General features: G+C 32.2%; 1 protein-coding gene across 1 annotated transcript in view; it reads right to left on the bottom strand.

Moving 5' to 3' along the window:
* Positions 1–675: 675 nt before the first annotated feature.
* The window catches only part of Sema2a (Semaphorin 2a), a 115,034-nt gene continuing 94,589 nt past the window's right edge, over positions 676–21,120 (bottom strand). Inside the window, exons 10-15 of the mRNA XM_068771409.1 lie at positions 7,331–7,431; positions 6,449–6,621; positions 5,083–5,274; positions 3,563–3,700; positions 3,333–3,441; positions 676–3,257 (exon numbers count right to left, since the gene is read on the bottom strand). Coding sequence (XP_068627510.1) covers positions 3,201–3,257; positions 3,333–3,441; positions 3,563–3,700; positions 5,083–5,274; positions 6,449–6,621; positions 7,331–7,431 — 770 coding nt within the window. The 3' untranslated portion in view covers positions 676–3,200. The remainder of the gene's footprint in view (positions 3,258–3,332; positions 3,442–3,562; positions 3,701–5,082; positions 5,275–6,448; positions 6,622–7,330; positions 7,432–21,120) is intronic.

The raw sequence follows: 21,120 nt of genomic DNA, 5'->3' as shown, positions 1-21,120 counted from the left end.
ACTGTAACAACTATTTCTTTACAATAACGTTTATTTATATGATTATTTATATAATATAAGGCCTAAGGTAGATAGGCATCCAAGATAGGGAGTGTTACCTGTTTAATTAATACACATCTAACATTGACGTATCGGACAGTCACGTATCAATATACTTGATACCCTGTATTGTTATTACTGATATATGTAATTACTAAATACTATAATACGGTGTAAAATGAATGAGATCCGTAACCGAAAGTAAACGATATAGTTCAGTGGATCAAAAAGTTCAAGTGATTGCGGACAGGCCATATAGATCTTAGAATAGATACCCGCTGGGGCTTTAGGATCTTGGAGTAGAGATTGTGAATCGGCAAGCGCAACGTTGGACAGACTTCTAGCCACTCATATCGAAAATCTATGGGAGAGGCCTATGTTCAGCAGTGGAGCGTCCTAGGGATCGTGATTTACAAGATTTAAAAAGAGATATGCTTACAGTGAGGTGATTTATTTATGACACACTAGTAATTATACCAAACAAACCAGGGGCGGTACTGCATAAATACGTCCCTAGATTACGCATATGATTCCTCATATGGCGGTTGGGGAAACTATACGTGGACTTTATAAAATGAGATTGAATACATATGGATAGAGAAGTATGAAGTAAATAAAACTTGGCGTATTGCAAGATACATTTCATAGATTTATTATATAAAACCTTAACTCTACTTTTGAATTTTAACTTACATAGTATAGTAACATGTGGAATTTACAGAGCTATTCGATTAGTACAGACAATAAGTAAATTAGCTATAATTATTGCGCAAGATTGTCCCTAGAGGTGGGAAATCGTTAATTTCGTAATAACTAGAATACTTAAGTACAGAATCTTAGGTTACATAATTTAGTATAATAAACGACGAAGCTCAGATATTCCTTACCAATTTTAATAACTATTTCGATTCATGTATGTACATCATGATATGAAATCTGATTATAATATAATTGTAAGCAAATGTAAGAAATCATCTCTCAAGCAACTTATTCTATAGAAGGAGGATTTTTGCCATGACACGGTTAGCTTTAAATAATTCGCGAGTTATCAATAAACAATTACAATATTATACTGAGGTCTGATTTAATGCAAATATTAACTTGCAAAATATTGAACACTACTATGTGACGGATTTAGCAACGAATGCCTGATTTCAATATAATATACAACATCAAAATGTTTTTGTATTAACCAAATTTAAACATAATTACTTTAGTTTTTCTAACTTTGTACAAATTAATTGCGTAAATCAAATGCTTAATCAATGAAAAATTGCTATAAATGAAAGTTTTAATTTGAATAAAATTCACTATATTTCGATAAATCTCTAGAAAAAATATGTCATGTTACTTTAAAACGCATTTCGTTAATTTTTATACACGGTTATAACTATAAAGGTGTATCGTTGATTGATCGAACATTAATATAAATAGAAGCTCTTAAATAATTTAATAATATATGATATGGAATCGAGCTGATTTTTGAATAGGTACTATAATTTATAGTGAGGATGACGAGAAACGTTACTGTACTATTCACCTAGGATATTAAGATCAAATCTTTGTACAAAAATATGCAGACATATTTCCTAAAACACGGTCTACGTTAGTACGCTAATAATATTACATTTATATTACCATACAATTTAACAGAGTATGAATGTTTGTGAGGACAGATTATATCTAAAAGCTACGTATAAACGATTTTTTATTTCCTTTTATCGAACAGTACTGATTCATCTACCGATATTTTAAATAGACTGTCCTAACATACATTTTTACTCATCTGAGCAAGCTTTACCAAGAATAATAAATTATTATTGCTGCTAAATTGATTATACTATAAGCTATAGTGATGTAGTGGTTTTAAATATAATAATCGTAAAATATCTTTCCATTCAATATTCATTAAATTAAAATAACATTATAATTTGGCTTCCGAAGGATAGTAGATATGTTAAATGTTTGCCTTAATAGACTTAGGTACACAATTCTCTCTAAAGTCATGGTTATACAAAACAAAAAATTAAAAAATGTTGAACCATTTTAAAAATAGAAAAAAAATAATATAAGGCTTAAATTGATTATAAAACAAGGCCTTAAAAGTTAATTTAAACTGTATTATTCGTTTCATTAAAATAATATTTTAGCTATAATGTGCTGCAATGCGTTACATGAAAATAAAAATATTTAGATTCGAATTACAAAAAAAAAAACCGATGTTATAGTGTTGCAATTGCATTTAACATTATCTTCTAAATTTAGTGTTCTGTATTATGAGTTTACATTGATATCTTAAAAATAACTTTTTCTAAACAAATTTGTTATATATCACAGGCTTAAATTATATTCATTATATTTAAGGACGTGCATCCTATATGTACTTACATTAATAGGTAAAGTAGAATTGAAATTAGAGTAACTATTTACACGAACAGGGAAAAATAATGAGGCATACCCTCCCACAACCCTCGGAGATTTCGAATTACCGCCGCGGTGAAGCGGCGCGATGGGCGAACGAAGTAATACGTATTTTATTCATTCATTAATATAAACGGGTATTGTATTACACATTGATATCTCTTCACTAAAAGTTTTATACCAAAGTAATAATACATTTCAAATAGAGGAACATAATAAAACATAAAACTTCTACAAATATTGCAGACAATAATCAATAAATATAAATGCAATATACACGTATTTTACCAGCAATCGTTTGTCTCCTAACAAATTCTCTACCTTATCCAACGAATGAAGCTTAAAAAACTGATCACTATAAATATTTATTTCATATCCAACAAAGCAGCGCACAACGCTCGCTAATCTTTCATTTATTAAAAGAGTTCGTAAAATTTTAAACGTCAAATCACCTTCTCATGAGGTCGAAGCGGTGCACAGTTGGTTATACTATCAAAATTCACTCTCAGTAATGTCTTTAAAAGCTAGGGGGGAGTCACTTGCTTAGCACTATTTCTGAGCTCTGATATATCTATGGAGTCGCTACACGATCACTTTATTCTGGAGCGGATATTTCTCGACGGATGGTCTTATGAAAATATATTGAAGTATTTGAGGCCGGCCGACACGTAAGGTATGGGGATAGCTCCTGCATAGTAATTAACCGACTGGAACATGAGATAGGCGATATTCAGAAGCTATCACACGATTTCGTTTGGGTGCGTGTTTTGATTCGAATCATTTTGTCTGGCGCATTGCTGAAAATAAAGATAGTTGTTAATACTTTTTCTTTATTCGTCGCTAATTTATCAAAGACAATGTGTGACAGTTACCTCTTGCTTACGTTCCCACGTCTTCATGGCGGTTTTATATTTCTCGAACTCATGACACCAATTGGAATATATCTTTTGATATTCATTTGTCTTCTCTGGCGGGGAACATCTGTACGCAATATAACACATTATATTCATGTAGTAACACTCGATCAATCATCTCTGTGTACCATATAGAATAAATAATTGTGATATTTATTTAGTAACAAATTTATTTATGATTTCCTTACCTGTGAGTATCAACTGTAATATTGTAAGAGCAGAGAAGCGACCCTCCCAGCCAGCAGTCATATCTGCCGGCATCGCCTTCATTCACCGATATGATGAGCAAGCCGTGTTCCGATGTCTCTATGTATTTTTCTGGTTTGCTGAAATAAATAAATCTTTATTTTATACCGTTTAGTTTTATTATGTCAAAATAATCTTTTAAAATGTAATAAATACAAATTCAAAATATCTTTACTCGAGTATGCATTTATATGCACTTTTGAATCTTTAATTATTTTACCATTGAACACAGAAAGAGCCGGCCTGAAGCTTTTTGATTTATACATTGTAATATGTAATAATAAAATATAATAAAAATAACTCTTGGCAGTATCTATCATGAGTTAAAAAACAAGTTTCGATGAACTAAGAACTTTTGAATGTTGTAATAAGATTTATTCAATAATATATTTTTGATTTTAGATTTAAAACTAAGAAAAGGAAGGTCCACTATAACCTGTGGAACTTTATAACATAAGCGTACACTGGAACAAAACAAGTATTCACGATATATAGGGGTATATTATTAGTGGGAAATTTATGAATGAGTCGCGTATTGTATTTTAGATATTGCCTTAAAAATGTAGTTCGGAAAACGACTGCTGGTATGGTTAGTTTCAGCTACTTCGCTCGAAAATGTTTGTGAATTGTAGTATCAACTAATTTCACCCCTCTAAACGGTGCCGAGGAGGACAGGAGTATGAATGGATTTCTACAAACAAAACCTTGATTCTGCGCTTCCCCTTGCATTTTAATTACACAAGAGGAAGTGCGATAACAGTAGATTTGAAACACTTTAATTAACGCCGCTGCATGCGTGTTCGCCTTGAACGTTTTCCGAATTTCCTTTAAAACTCGCATTTATTTCTATTCAGTGTTTCGTTTCACTGCCGGTAATAAAATGAGGTTCTACACGGTTTCGGAGGAAATTTAACGCTTTAAAAAGTTTCCCTCAAGTAGGTGAGGGCGAAACTTTGTCTGAGGTTCATTATGAACGGGCGGTTTTATGACATACGCGTAGAATTTATTTGGGCGTAATGTTAAATTGAAAGTACACACGAAAATATTCGTGTTGATTTTAAATCGCTTTCGGCAAGCGCGTTAAGTCTGAAGTTTATTTTTAAACTGTTGTTCACACATGACAGATTCGCACGAAATAAAACAACGTACAAAAGAACGAGTTTTCCAGTACCACTTAAAATATACTAGTTGGTATGATGGTACTTAAATCCAGCGGTTTATGTACACTAGAGTTGTGACCTCGACGGTTCCCTCATATAATTTACGAAAACAACAAAGCATAATTAACTCGTCTTTATATATTCGTAATTAATGCATAGTTATATTAAACCTTTTAAACTGAAATTATAATATCCAAAAAAAGTAAAATAAAAAGTGAACTGAAATATTAAATGTTCAAATTTTAATAAGCAAATAGAATTAGAATGAACAATGATAACATTAAGTTGTTTTTGATACCTACTTGAAAGTTATTGGATGTCTTCCTTTTTCCTTAGAATAATGATACCAAGTTATAGCGCGTGGTTGTAGGACTTCAGGCATCTTCACGAAGCTGCCCAAATGTAAGCTCTGACCCCAAGTGGCTGACACGCTCTTGCGGGAGATTGAGGAATCGCAGATATCCGCCGTTTCATTGGCAACGTCTTGTATCAATCTAAGAGAAGTAAATTGTATAAATTTCAATATTTACTTAAAACATAACTGATTTTTTGTCAAAGTTACATTAACAAAACAAAAAAACAGATACGAATAAAATTCGCACTAATGTACATGCTATAAAATAGCCTGTAGTTTGTGCAATCTATTGGAATACCAAGTAAATTTGGAGAAAAAATTAAAAAAAAAAAAACAAAATTAATACGAATGAATTTATGTTAATACATGTGTTATAAATATAACAAGAAATCTTATTTTGGAATAAAAATTGATACATATGAATAGTAAATCAATAATAGTTTATAAATTGCTTCATTTCTATTTTCTAATTTCAAAACGACAAATCAAAGAGAAGCAGCGTACACAATTCGCTCAGTAAATATTGCAACTAAGCTATCTGTTAAAACATGATCCCATAACTTTCTACTTAGACTTCTATCGAACGTGCTGCTCTGACACTAAGTAAACAAAACTTTGAGCTCTTAGTGGGTCTTAGTTTATGTTTGTTCCTCAGTAGGCTATATTTCAACAGCGCGAAAGACGCACTGAGAAGTCTTTTAATTATATAACACTTAAGAAAATCAAAACTAAAACTTAAATCGATTTATATTGATAAAAACGCACATTCTTAAGTGGTCTATGCTTTTATTTTAATCCGGTAATTTGTAATGTAAGCATAAATTGAACTTTATGGAAAGTGGTATTTAAAATATTCGTTTGTCAATGGTGATTTAAAATTAAAGCAAGGTAATAAAATTTAATTTGTTAATTAAAATAATAAATTCATTACGAAATTGTAAAAAAGGTAATATAAGTACGCAAGATGTATTCTAGAGTATTAGATGACAATAATAGTAAAAAGAAACTGTAAAAGACATATTTGATAATTATTTTGCTATTCTATATCAGTTTTGTGAATCGAAGTAAAAAAGTGATCACAAAAATTTAAATTCGACCTAGTTTTGTAATTTTTAGATCTGGACCAGTACGAAGGCCCCGTAGATACATATTAAGTGATGGGATTATAGATAATTTGATACAAATTTCTTTTAAATTGGGCTCTTTTGAAATTCTTATATTAACGTATATATACGTGATCATTACAATTGATTCAAAGTTTAAATGAATAATATTGTTCTTTTTGTGTTATGTTTGACGGCAGTAAAACATACCCAGGCATGTATTCTCGGCAAACCCCCGCGTCGCGGTCCCATCCGCAATAAGGGTCGCGCGCACATCGAACACACGCGTCATATCGGCGAGCGCACAGTGCGAGTCGTAACTGCAAGACTCGGCGGTCAGACGCGGCGTACAGTGAGCCGTGGACCCGCGATAGTGCCATAGCCTAAATGAACAGTTAAGGTTATTAAAATAATAAAAACAATTAATTTCAGCCGCCGATCGTGCGATGCTGAATACAGGCCTGTCTTACAGATTTTAAATGATACCGGTTGCAAACGATCTACATCAAGCTATTTCTGAAGACTTCAACAAGGTCACCAGTCCAGTTTACGGGTGGATGTACAACGTAGTACACGGTGCGGTTGCTAGTCTGTATTTGCCACTTCAGAACCTTCAGGCTCCAACCAACCATCTTACGCCTTGCACTATGGGACCTGCCTACCACCACTTCAACTTGTTAATCCGCTGGACTACGTCGGCTACTTTCGTTTGTCTATGGATCTTGTCCTTCCTGATTCGATCTCGTAGAAAAATCACAAGCATAACTCTTCGTTGCTCAGTAAATGATTGTGTCAATGACAAATAATAAAACCGTAAAATAACGTGAAGATGAAAAAGAAAGAAAATAAATGGAACGAGAATCAAAAAAAAACTACTCAGGTTCCTCACGAAGTCCATAAAATTTTGCTTTTTAGTACTTATCGTTAAATAATTCCTTATACGCCTTAAAGTGATGTCATATCTACAATGCAGATGAGCATGTTTAATTTCCAGAAATCTTTTATCAACTATTGCTTATTTTAGCTTCTTTACTGTCTATTCATCTGTCTTTTTCAACTTTTCGATTTTAAATAAAAAGATATATAATATACCTGAATAGGCTCCCCTGGAGTGACGTCGAAAATATCAAGCAGAGCTGACTGATTATCGCCGTTGCGAGTCCATTGTACTATTTTGTGTACTTTCCCCTCATCTGCAACAATCATAGACTAAATATTAAAAAAATACCAACAACATTTATGGTCTACTTTATCTTATTTTTTATTTTTAACTAGTACATTATTTTACCATTAAACACATCCGTACTTTTCAACACAGGAATTTCTTATAATTTGTTTAACATAAAGTTGCGATATACTGATATTCTTAAATTCAATTTTAAATCATTTACACAAGTTTACGTAAAAATGCGCTACGAAGAGTACTGACGCTGTAATATATTGGCAAATTTGACTAATATGACAGTTTAACATTTCGGAGCATTGGTATATAGAAAACAATGTCTGCTTAGATTTATATGGTTAAATTAAATACTCATTTTGTTATTAAACTCTGTTTATTTTCAATTAATTAACTGTAAACACTATATTTTACAGAAATTGCAGTTTTCCTCTTTTTTCTGATGATTGGAAAGAAAGCGTTGATACAATTTTTAAAGAATACATAGATTACAAACTTGTATATTTTGGATACCGAAACATTCGTATTATTATCTTTATTTGTGGATATTTTTAAATAGGGTAATATTTATGATCTGTGATTATATAAATTAACTGCATATTTTTTTTGAAAATAGTAATATAAAATAAATATAATGTATTTATAGGTAGAAGTTAACATTCCCTTGATAAATAGGACCCCAAACGCACCGTCTCACCGCAAGAAGAAATTAAAATGGTTCGTTACGTTCAGGGATCAATTAGTAAGGTTTGCGAGGCAGGTCCACCCGCGCTTATTACGCTTTCCATCTATTCTTGTTTATATGTTATTTCGGTATTTACCGAGCTTACATTATTAGGCAGATAATATAAAAGAACAACGTATTTGCTGGTCTTTTCCACTGTTTTATGTTTGTGTAATTATTATTAACTATGGTTGGAGGGATTGATTACTGTTGTAAAAGCTTTGAAGAAATGAATGTATAGTACAATTGTCAACAAACAGTTTTAAAGTTTTTATAACTATTTATAGGCAACTTTAATAAAGAGATCCTTTTCGAAATAAATAATTTATTACCACAAATATAAAACTATAATTAGTATTCTAATAATAAAAAGTAAAAATATAATAAGCATTAATTAATTGCTTCCATTGCAATGCGACAGACCTGTGACTTATGGCATTGTGACATGTTTCTTCTTACTATACTATCATTTCTTTGCTTATCATATCTAAAACCATTGAATTTTGAATAGTTAACGTTTACCATACATTAATAGACAGTAAATGGACTATTCTTTCCCCTTTTAGAGTTTTGTACCTATAATTAATCATCAAGTTTTTTGTCGCATGTATTCTGTTTCGTGCGCTCTGCCAAAATTCGCAGTTTACATAAAATATTCAATAAATATAAATTAGAATAATAAACAGCGACATGACTTTCTATTTTACTTTCTAATTGAAAATTATAGATCTGTATAAATTCGTTTTATATCTGTCAAATGGAAATGTCGCAATTAGTTAAAACGATGTAATAATTCAAGAAATCAAAACAATGTTCATTTATAAATAGCTTGTCTAGCAAAGTGATAAATTGTAAGGGCGCATCAAAGAGACGACGTCAATTAATTTGAGTCCTCATCGGTGGGAAGTCACGGAACAAAGATTGAGATATTGATCGAACCAATGCCAGGCTTTTTGCTTACATTAGTGGAACTGATAATTAAAATGAGTGGATCAAGGTCTTATTCCTGTTTATCACATATCGTGTAGTATACGTGTGGGAGGATACATACTTAATTATTTTTAAGGGTATATTTCATACTCATTTTCATACATTTATTTCTGTAATTTTCCAATATTCGTAAGCAGTGAATAGTAACTTTTTCATGTATTAAAATCGCAACACTGAGCTAGTTAAGCTGTCAGAAGAAAATATGATAGTCATGTAAAATATTTATTTAAAATAAAGAACAAGCTCGCTAAAAATTGTCAAACCTTTACTTGTACGATAAACATATATATATATATATATATATATATATATATACATATATATATATATATATATATATAATATATATATATATATATTATATATATATATATATATGTGTGTGTGTGTGTTGTATTATATATATTCTAATATTTCATGCATGTGTCTTCGCCCTCACAAAATACTAGCCCTTAAATACGGGCGCCTCACCATTAAAGTTTTTGTAAGTCCATTCCTTTGTAAGTTAATTAAACACAAACTCAATGATAAGTTAGCAGAAGTACGCTACTTACAGGTAATTTGTAAAAATAGTTTTAGGTACATATTTATAGTTTTAATATTACAAAATTAAGGTTAGGATTACTGTAAATATATTCTCGATTTGAAGTATAATTAAAGTTGAATTTGTCGAATAAATGAATGAATGAAAAAAAAAATCCAATTTATTCCGTGGATTGCTTCGCAATCTAAACAGGTTTTCCAGTACTAAAACAAACTTTACGAACTCATAAAGAAGGAGACCTGTGTTTTCAGAAACTTTTACCGAAACGAAATAAAAATGAGAGAAAAAGATTTTGATCACGCAATCTTCGTAAACAGTGCCGTATTGGGCACGTAGCCACACCATTTACACTACGAAAGCTTTCATTGTACGTAAGGTCACAGTTCGACCCTTTGCAGTTTACTTACAAAGACCGATCCACGATTAAATTAATATTCAGGACACGAATCTTAATAGCTAATTGGATTAGAGGCATGTAGCGAAATTACCTAACCGGGTTACGTACAATAATATAATCGTACGTGTCATGGTGTTCGTGCCTTGCGAACGTCTTCCGACAGAGTGGCAGCTGAGGCCTATCGCCATTGTGTGCTGTGACACCATGAATCACTTACGACTATAGGCTGAAAGGAAATACACAGCTAATGTATTACGCTGGAAGGTCAATCGTAGGGTTAAACTTTTATAGTATAGTTTTTTTTTAATATAAATAAAAACTTCGTGTTAATAATGGATCAAATATTTAATAAATCGTCACCATTTTAGCCGCAGGACGTCCACTGCTCTCTGCCTCTCTCAAAAATTTCCAGTAGGTCTAGTCGGAAGCGTCTTGCATCCAGCCTCTTTCGGCATCGGTTCACCTGGCGGATGGGTGTTCTACGCTGTGCAGGTCCGTGGCCTCCATTCCAGAATATTAATATTCCAGCCGCCATTTGTTCTGCGCACTATGAGGCCTGCTCGCATTCAGTTCGACTTTGATACGAGTCATTAATTCAAAATTACCCTTGAATGTTATTAAATATTAGCTGCCCTGACAAACCTCGAAGAAAGTTACTATAATCAACTTGAATGAATACCAAAAATCATCCTGATGCTCCCGTTTTTTTTTACATAAATTATTAGAGAGCTTGGGACACATGTTTCAATACTTTAAGTCAGAGTACTTATATGGAAAAATAAATTTATAGTTATTATTCTATATAGGAAGCGTTTAGTTTACTTTAGTTTTATTCAAAATATGGTATCAGTTAGCCTTAGCAACATTTTTGGCGAGTCATATTTATTAATATGGATGGATAATTGTACAGAACAGATGGCAGTTGGGTCCTTAAGAGTCAGGAGGGGCGACGTCCTTTTACAAGGTGGATAGACTACCTTTTAACAGTCCTCGGAAAATGATGGATGCAGGTAGATTCCTACCGGTCTTATAGCAAATCAATGTGGGAGGCCTATGATCAGCAGAGAACATCCTACGGGTAGATGATGATTGATGTTGATGCGAGTTTAGTTAAACTTATTTATTAGTAAATTTGTTGATGGTAATCTGTTTTAAATAATGTTACTATGTAAACAGTCTCTGAAAGCTATGTGAATGTAGGGACTAATGTTTCATATACCTAGGAGTACCATAAACATGTTGTATGTTAGAATGGGCGTGAGACGGCATCGGTTTAACATCACGGCCTATTAGTTTTATCGAACGAGGCAAAGGTTCTGATTGACGCAAACAAGCGCAAGTAATTATGTTCGCTGAATATCGTATGAAGTAACGTACTCCGCCCATTAGCTACGTATGCGTATAGATGCTTCACGTGATTTGTATTGAGCCCTTTGACAGGATGTGATGGGAATGCTTTTATATAAATGGTTTCGTTGTCTTCTATATTGAATGTAGCTGAAAATCACGACGTAAACGAAATTTATACATGAGTAAAATAGATTTGGTAAACAATATTTGCTCATATAAGATAATTAATTGTATGTAAATTAAATACATTTAAAACAGTCAAAATTATAACAAAGAAGTTTTGATATTGAAAACGCTATATTGATGTATGATTATTTAAGCCATCGTTCCGGCCCATAGACTCCTAGTGCAAAACATAGGCCTCCCGCAAATATATCTATGGGAGAATATACTATAATCGCCACGCATATCAGTCGGGAAAGGCAGCGTAGTATACACTTATTGTTGAAAGTGTGAATTATATACGATTGTATCCTGGGAATCGAAACCCTGCCTTACCACTATACTAAATTTATTAAGTATATTTCCTTTTAAATTAATGAATTTAATTATATTTGTTTTAATTATAATTCTCTCTTAATGCGAATACAGTGTACAGAATGAACATAAGGATATTTATGACAACACTTATGATTTATTTGTCAAAATCAACGTTTTTTAACCACTAATGATAATATAATAACATTTTTAATAATTAGACAAACATTTTTTTTTAAATTAAATATTTTGATAAACACATGTTCTTTTTTAAAATCTTACCAAAAATATTAATTTGTATATATCATATATGTAACATCCTATTACTTACTATACCAAATATATGAAATGATAATAAGAAATAAAAATGTGTTGAAATTTTCTATAAGATTATCTCCGAAAAATCTGTATTGAATATCGAGCATTATTTCAGAGTTTGCTCTTAATGCGATAATAGCAGTTACAAGAGAAAGCGTTTAAACTAAACATTCAACATATTTGTCTTAAACCAAAAGGGGAGGTGCACATGGTACCAACACAAATCTGTTTACTGAGTCCCCATAACATGATTTAAGCGTTAGGCAAGGCGTAATGTTGTATACATATCAATAACAGGTACTTCTCATACGGCCTTTAGTTTTAATAGTTAATTTTAGTTTTAATTCAAAAGGGAGAGGGAACGCTTAACGATATATACAAAGTAAAACTTCGTGAAGTAAATGCTGTTCAAACCATTTGAAGAGGATTTCATTAATTTTAATATAGGTATGAAAACAAATGCATTTATATCGCTTCGTTTTGTAGGTACAGGCACAGTTAGTACGATGATAGGGTTATTTGATTATAGTTCAAAGCAGGAAACATCGGGAGAGTACATTTGAATTTAACATTAATCCAATTTTGTAGAGATTGCAATTTATTTTGTATTAAAACGGTAAAAGTGGTGAGCTCTGTTGCCAATCTAGATCATTTCTATAGTTCAAAAGAAAGAAAGGATCGATATACTAAAATATTTACAATATTTGTCAAAAAAATATGGCAGTTATTGTCTGAAAGAAATATTGATTTACATTGAAACCTCCCTTTGTACGTAATATTTTAGCATTTGATTTTCATGTCTTGTACATGTACAATAATAATTAATGGATCTATCAGTGTTGTCCGATCGGTATAAAACTGACACTTGCGAATATAGGTCACGGGTTTGATTCCTGGGATAAAATTATATTCAAATACATATTTTGTGCATTTATAATTTACATCCGCCAGAGATGTGATATTATAATGATAATACCGAATATGATACATCACCCTCAACGAGATCTTTTGGGGGAGGCCTATGCCTTGCACTAGGCTTCTATGGGTTGAAACGACGAACACAGCAAATAAAATGTATCGTGGACAGGTAAAATTCAAAATCATATTATATTTTGAGAAATATTGAAATCTTTGTATTTACTTTTATATGTACTTGCGAAGTCATAATCTTATATTGGATATACGAACTCGTAGAACCGACCGTATTATTTTTAAAATATCTTATTGGTGCGGATCGTAAAAATCTTTTACTACTAAAACCGAAACATACATTTAAGTCTTCAAATAAACTGAATCGTAAAAACTTCGCAAACGTTCTCTACGCTCCTTCACATTTTTCGTCAAAACTCCTAAGTAAACTTAGATTTACATGCGTAATCGTATGTAAACCGGAGACTCTCAGAGTGTGCACGTGTTAAGTGCTCTGTGATGTATACTAATATTTAGACTTGCTGAAGGGTCGTCGCTTTTACATATGATTTAATCGATTTTTGCATGATCTATAAGCACATTTTTTAACGTTCAATTTATGTGTAAATGCATTAACATTATATATACATTATAATTTAATTAATGTACCTATGCATATATAAAAGTCCAAGAATTTTTATGATTTTTGTATTCATAAATTTGTTCGATCGGAATAGAACATTGATGGAACATTATGAAATTTTCATCAATTTATAACCATCATTAAAAACATTCATATTAAATATATAAAATTTAATAACATTTTAGTTATGTTTACAATACTAATAAAAAAAATAATTTGAATTGAATTCAATGTATTATAAGGAGCGAAATTCGCCGGGTGAATTAGTTATTTATAAATTAGATAAGGGATAAATATTTATATATACCAATTCGTAAATAATTTATTTACTCGGATAATCCTAACTACGTGGTTTACATCGAGCTTAATAAACATTAATTCTGCTCACGGTCAGACAAAATAATTAAACAATCCCACATTAGATTTGATCAGGCGGGTCGGTTCCCCGTGGAACTTCTCAACAGTTAGGTAGATATATATACGGAAATGCCCCGGTGAAACTTCAAACTAGATACACGAGGAGGTCAACGATCAAATGAATCGGCGTCCATCCGATCTATAAAGACTAATGAATCTATAGAGCCATTAGCAATAATTTAAGATTTTTTCTATAAAGTTTATTGTTGAAAAGATAAAACATTGTGAAAAATAATTAAGCATTAAATGTTATTAACAAATTAATTTATTTTTAACATTATTATTAGTATTTCGGACCATTAGAAAGGAAGGTAGACAAACAAAACGGCGGGCTGATGATATCGTGAAAAAGCGGTTCCCCACCACAAAAAGATAACTAACCGTACTAATATTAGATCAGTAATTACATTTTATTAACTCGACTAACAATTGAAATGTGAAGTATAGTTCTATTATATATTATAAACACTAATATATACCATTAGTGATTAACTTTTAAATTAAATGAGAATGTCAATATTTTATCCAACTGTTAAAGTCAGCAACAAACAATTTAAAATGTAATTGTCTCCGTATATTTCTTTTGTACTTAGTATGCTACGAATGACATTATAATAAAAAAAATAATTTCGCAGTCCAATAAAGAGTTCGCATCGACATGCCTAAGTGAAAACTTTTTGCGAACCCTGAACAATATCAATTTTATTTCTCCAAGTGGTATAAATTTCCAAACACAAAGTAGCTCTAACATCTTTATTGCTTTTCATAAAAAAGACCTCGTTTAACGTATAGATTGATCAGTTGCTGATACGATGGGTTTCCCCGGTAGGCTCTTATATTTAGTGCCGCATTCTTTACCAATTGGTTTTTTAAAAATTGCGATTCTCTTCTATTTAAGAAATAAATTGCCATTATATTAAAACATATGTGTGAACGTAATCTGTTTTTAGGTTCAATTTTTATCAGACGAGTAAGAAGTTGTTGATATTAAGATTAATATTCGATAAATAGCAAAAAAAATAAATAATTTAGTACTCTTCATTATACACACACCGGAAAGAAATACATAGATAATACGTACAAAGTTAGGAAATACAATAAGAACAAAAAGAGGGACTTGTAATATTAATATGATGTCATACATATATATATATATATATATATATGTATGACATCATCCATAATATTTGGTAAGTAAATTTGCCAAAAAATTATTTTATGACTCACTTTATAATCCTATACACGATGCCAATATAAGATAAATGTTCATACATAAATCGATGCAACGAAAGCTTACAGAATAGGCCATCGTTAAATACCAAAATTAGGAGAAATAAATTTTGAGATTGACAGTATGAACGAATTCGATTGGAACTTTTTATCACGGATCGCAATATGTATTTTATGAGTACCGTAAATCGAAGAGCGCGGCTTTTTAACGTTTGCCTACGAGCACTCGTCCGAATTTTATGACATTAGCCGTTAGAAGTTTTATGCGACTATCACAGAGCAGGACCTGTGATCCGGTTATTATTGCATAATGTTACTAATATGCAATAATAATTGGATCAATATGAATTTCAAGATTTTTTAGATTCTATAATAATTTACAAAGTCAATAGGCCTGCAACGAATGTTTAATATGAGTTTAAGCATTAACTAAAAGGACTTTTTTCTGAAATTTCCAACCAAGATTTTAATGAAATGTGTTGTAAGAATTTTCTAATAACGAAGTACTTAATAAATGAACGATTACATTTAAAATAAATAAATACAGATCACTTAATAACTAAAATATTTTTGCGCGTTCGTAATATATTTAATAAAACCAATATTATGATTGGCCAAATACCGTTAATAATGTAAAACGGTTTTTTAAATGCGAATTAAATGTTTCACTTTATTATTCACAACATTAAAAAATAAACAATACTTATATGAAATGACTAATTACACGAATTCAAATTTGGAACTTTTCGTAAAATGTTTAATAAAAACAATAATTGGATTGACGAAACTTCTTAAATTGTGTAAACTATTGTTTAATGAATAATTGCGATAATTAAATTTTCAAATTGTTCGTACATTTTGGTATCAGAATTTTTTATTACTTTAATGCTTAATTCTACTATTTTAATGCATCTGCATCTGGTGTGGTTTTCCCAATAAATATTGTCGAAATATCTTCAATTGTATAAAAAGATTGTTAAATAACGAAGTTAAATTGTTCGTAATATTTTTTACAAAAACAATATTTGTAATCAAACATCGCTGTTGTTTTAGATAAAAATATAAATTTTACCTAAATTGAATCCGCATCAAAAATTCTATTGAATTTTTGTGATACTTATTCTCGACACGTTCCATAGGTGTATTTTAAAGTAGAAATTTACGGTGGCCAACATTAGGGATGCCGCGACCGCACCCGCCCCCTAAAACTTTCTCGCCCGTGCACCTTTTGATATTCAATATACCCGTACTGTAGCACCTAAGCAATCCTTTGATGAGATGTTTTATGCAAAAAACGTTGGCGCTGTTAGCGGGCGCGATAAACGTTCAAAAGTGAACATTAGTATTCCTCGATCCGCAGGGGACCACAGTCGCACCCTCCAGTTTTGGGGAGGAAAAAAAAATCAATGTTTATTCTTGTTGGACACGATCTGAATGCTAATTATAGCAGCAGCAAATTGCTTTGTTGCGAGAAAACGGTAATTAGCAAAAAAACGTTAATTTTTAAAAATGTAGTAAAAATCTCATTTTGGATATTCATTTCTTGCATGAAGATATTAAATTATTTTCTTTATCAATTGAACACTTAAAATTAAGAAAAAAATATAACAAAACAACTGTATAAAAGAAAACTAATGCCTTCTTTTCCATTTGCCGGTTCACTTTGTACTTGTATTTTTTTTACTTGCCTGTACTGAGAGCGCTGATAACTACGATAGTGCAAGCAATATACAACCAGTGTGGCCAATCTCTGTGAGTTACTGATCGAAACTTAAATGCATGGCTCTCGTAGTAAGCTAGTGTTGCTGAAGGCAGAGTAACTACACCGCTTCTACATATCATTTTGTTAGACCGCATTTCATGTTTATGGGAAAACTTGGACTCTATGCACTTAAGCAAATGGGTTTCCGATACTTATAAGAGTATTCACTGCGGATTGCTAAGGTTTATGCATGGTAAGTTATTTTGTGGATTATTAACCACTCTGCTACACGAGCGTTCGTGTTTGAAATTAGTTTCGAAATGTCCAAAATTGTGTCTTATAGCTAAGTGAGTGTTGGTAGAGAAAAGTTTATCAAACATTTTGCCTACAAATTCAAGAGACGAGAAGATAAAGTTTTTCTCAAAATAAATGTATATTTTGAATAGATAATCGAAATTTGTCTATTTTAAATACCTAAGCACTTAAATTTTTAAATATTAATTAAACAAAACAAAGTAAAATTCTGTACAAATATTTGTCCAATTGTAGTAACGAATCCTCAGCAAATTTGTGGTCTGTGAAAGTTTACTGTTAACTTTGCTTTGTTAGCGCTTGCAATCAGTAATAAATAGCTATTTTCTACTCAGTTATTCTGAGTTATTTAGTAATTATGTCTATCTTAGTAAGATACTCATGGAAACGACCAACTGATTTGTCCTTGATGCAAATTTTTTCAGAAGTACGAGTATTATGTGGAGATAGTACTACGTATGAGACTGAATTATTTGTTTGAAATAATTCATGTACCTAGTTACTGATTAGACAAGTACAAGAGAGAAGCAATTTATCTGCAAGTTATTTCGCACGTTATATTTAGGCAACTGTAATTGAATCACAAACGTCAAAGCTCGCATACGACCGGCTCTATGTGATTACCTCACCAAATATGATATGGCAGCGGTGACTGGACTATTAAGCTGACTGTGAATTTTAAATCGTTTTTAATAGAAGAGTTAGAGCATTTGGAGGTAAAGTCCATTTGCCACCGCCTACAATCTAATTCTCCATATCCCTTATTTCGTTTTTGTAAATGTTATATTTTTTAAATTTGAGGCCATAAAACATTTCCTACTTACTCCTTGTAGTAAAGTATGTTTGTCATTTAATTATAATATTAAAGTAATAGTGCACCCTTAAGGGAATTTCCACAATTTAGACAGCTTGACATAAAAATATCTAATGTAAATATTAATTCATATGTAAAATTATTTTGAAATCACTTGTTCAAAAACACGGTCGCAGTTACTAATGTAATCATACTTTTATAATAATTTGTTAGCTACTTGTGAACCTCCTTTCCCCATCTAGCTTTGTTTTATAAAACAAGCGCGGAGTAATTAAGTTCCAAGTCTCTTGTTAACACAGGAACTGTATTTGAGAGATATGTACGTTAACATTAATATTGTGTTTGTTAACAAAGGCGCCCTTGATACTAAAGAGTCTCGGTGTTGACGTCTAACTCGCGGAATTTAATTAACTTCGTTAACTTCTAAATACTCTTAACGTCTTTCATACGGTTCCCTTCCATTGATACACGGGCGGGTGTGCGCATGAGCGCTGTCAAACTTTTATCAACCTTGGCAAAGCGTTCAGAAGTTGTCTAGCAACAGTGATTTAGGCGTGATAAAACAAATGGAATGCGGCGAAGGGGGCCCGCATTGCGGGTACATCATAGGATCATTTCTCATTGTCTGCCGGCACCTCGAGCGTCGCTACAGGCTTCCGTCGGGGCCGGTGCAGTTTAATGCATATTATAACGCAGTAAGCATTCGGAACGGTGCAGCCGGGGAAGCAATATCGCGGTCGACGTCGAGCTACCGGCAAACTCTTCATTGAAAGAGCAAACTGTCCTTTTTCACAGGACGCCGTAGGCACTGCTATGTCAGAATTTTGCGCAACTTATTTTACACTTCAGAGTAAAAAATATCGAACTAAAAGAGCCACGAGTTTCGTTTGGGACGTATCTCTTTACGCTCTTTGCCGCGGTTTGAATACACGAGACCATTTACATTACGCGACTATCGCGCCGCCCAAATTAGCTGCATTTAAACATTTTATTGCTCGCAAGAGTTTCGTAATGAAACGTACCTACAATGTGATAATGAACGGAAGCCTTTACGCTGCTATTGAAAATGGAGCCAAAGTTACATTATTCAGATTAACTTAGAGTAATTATCACGGTACGTGGCTAAAGCACATGAGGGAACGTCAAAGGTAACGCTTAAACAATTTAATATTCCGCACGAGCATTTCAAACGCCAACTCGAACGTAGCTCGCCTTTCGTAAAAGTTGTTCAGTAAACGAACTCCCCCTTCGTTAGATATCTACGTGAGTTTAATCCGTAGTCTCACGGTAGGGTTGAGAACGATTTCCGAGGGAAATTGGTGAAAATTACAACAACATGGGCGAAAATTAGCACTCGGAGGCGTTGTTTGGAGCGGTGGCTGAATTTATGCGGCGGTGGAAATGCGACGTGAGGCATCTGTGGCCGCTGCGACCGCCCGCACAGACTTGCGCTGCGAACGAACGTTGCGGTTGCGACGCGCTTCGTCGCCGACTCTGGCCCCAGAATTATTTTTAGTATTCACGCATATGCAATAGATTTATGTAGTCATTTTGATGAAATGCCTTAGCTGATAGAAAGATATTTGTTTTTTAATATAAAATGTATCAAAGAATATATGATCCAAATCTGTTCTGGTCCAAATTGTTATGGTAATAAGATTTTCCTAATACCAAAAAACTGAAAAAGACTCCAGACAGAAAACTCATAACATGACACAACATAACATAATATAACTCTCCACGATAACGCATGCAGATTCTTTCATTAATATTTTTAATTACTTTTTGGTTGATCTAATTTGTTAATTGGGTCATAAATTACAGTGTTATAGTCCGAGGCTGCAATTGATATCCTCTGTATAAGTTCTATCTATAGCATACAAATAAAAATAATGTTAAATGGTACAAAAGGGGTAACCACATAACAGATGAATTCCGTGAAATTATTAATTCTCAAAATTTGAATTGTGTTGAAACAACATATCGTCATTTGACTAGTACGCCCACGGCTGGACACAAGCTTCCCCCATAGAATTATCTATCATAGGGAAGGTGTGTGCTAATTTTCGACGTGCTTTGCATGCGGTTTATTGACCGCAGTTTTTACTTTTAATATCTTCGGGAGATGCTGTTGTCCAACACACTTGCATATTTTTTTCTTAGCGGGTCTTATGTCAACAGGGAGAGGAGGGAGGGAAACATACTACCTGTTAGTACTACTGAGGCTTTATATTTACTGTACACCAGAGATAATAATTTTCTTGTAAAATAAATAATATAATAATAATATGTTTTGTCGAAAATTGGACGAAAACTTAATAGTTTTGGCAAAAGCTATTTCGATTGCTTAATCGTCTGAAAAGCGGTTAAGGCAATTATCTTTGGTCATGAATTTATCTGTGGACTATGTATTAGAAGGGAACTAGAATAATAATAAATTATGATCGGTATTAAATTGTAGTCGCAATCATGGATTTATCAAAATTAAAACCATTTGTCATGAACATACATGAATTATTTATTATTATTGACTTGCATTAGTGTATTTTTAATTTAATGAACAGGTGTAAGAGAAAATAAAATTTTTGATGGATTTGGATAACAATCTAGGAGGATATAGTCGAAGAGTAAAACTTCCTGTTAAAATCGGTTAGGTTCGGTTTTCAACAGCGTTTTATTTATCTTACAGTGCTACGGCAGCTTGGTATGTTTACAGGGTAGATAAGATTGATTGTCGTTATAAAACAATAATATTTCCGACGTGTCAAATCAAATGCCGGACGATGCCATAATGTGCGTGATTAACGATACCAATAAGACCTATTCGAGAACAGACCTCTAGTCTATCGTAATTATTCCCTTTTATTGTTCATTA

The sequence above is a fragment of the Battus philenor genome, unplaced genomic scaffold, assembly GCF_028537555.1.
Source record: "Battus philenor isolate CCGP_79_NKW_IND1 unplaced genomic scaffold, ilBatPhil1.0.hap1 SCAF_11, whole genome shotgun sequence".
Taxonomy (NCBI): domain Eukaryota; kingdom Metazoa; phylum Arthropoda; class Insecta; order Lepidoptera; family Papilionidae; genus Battus; species Battus philenor.
The sequence above is the reverse complement of the archived record's forward strand: the minus strand, read 5'-3'. Positions and strand labels throughout refer to the sequence as shown.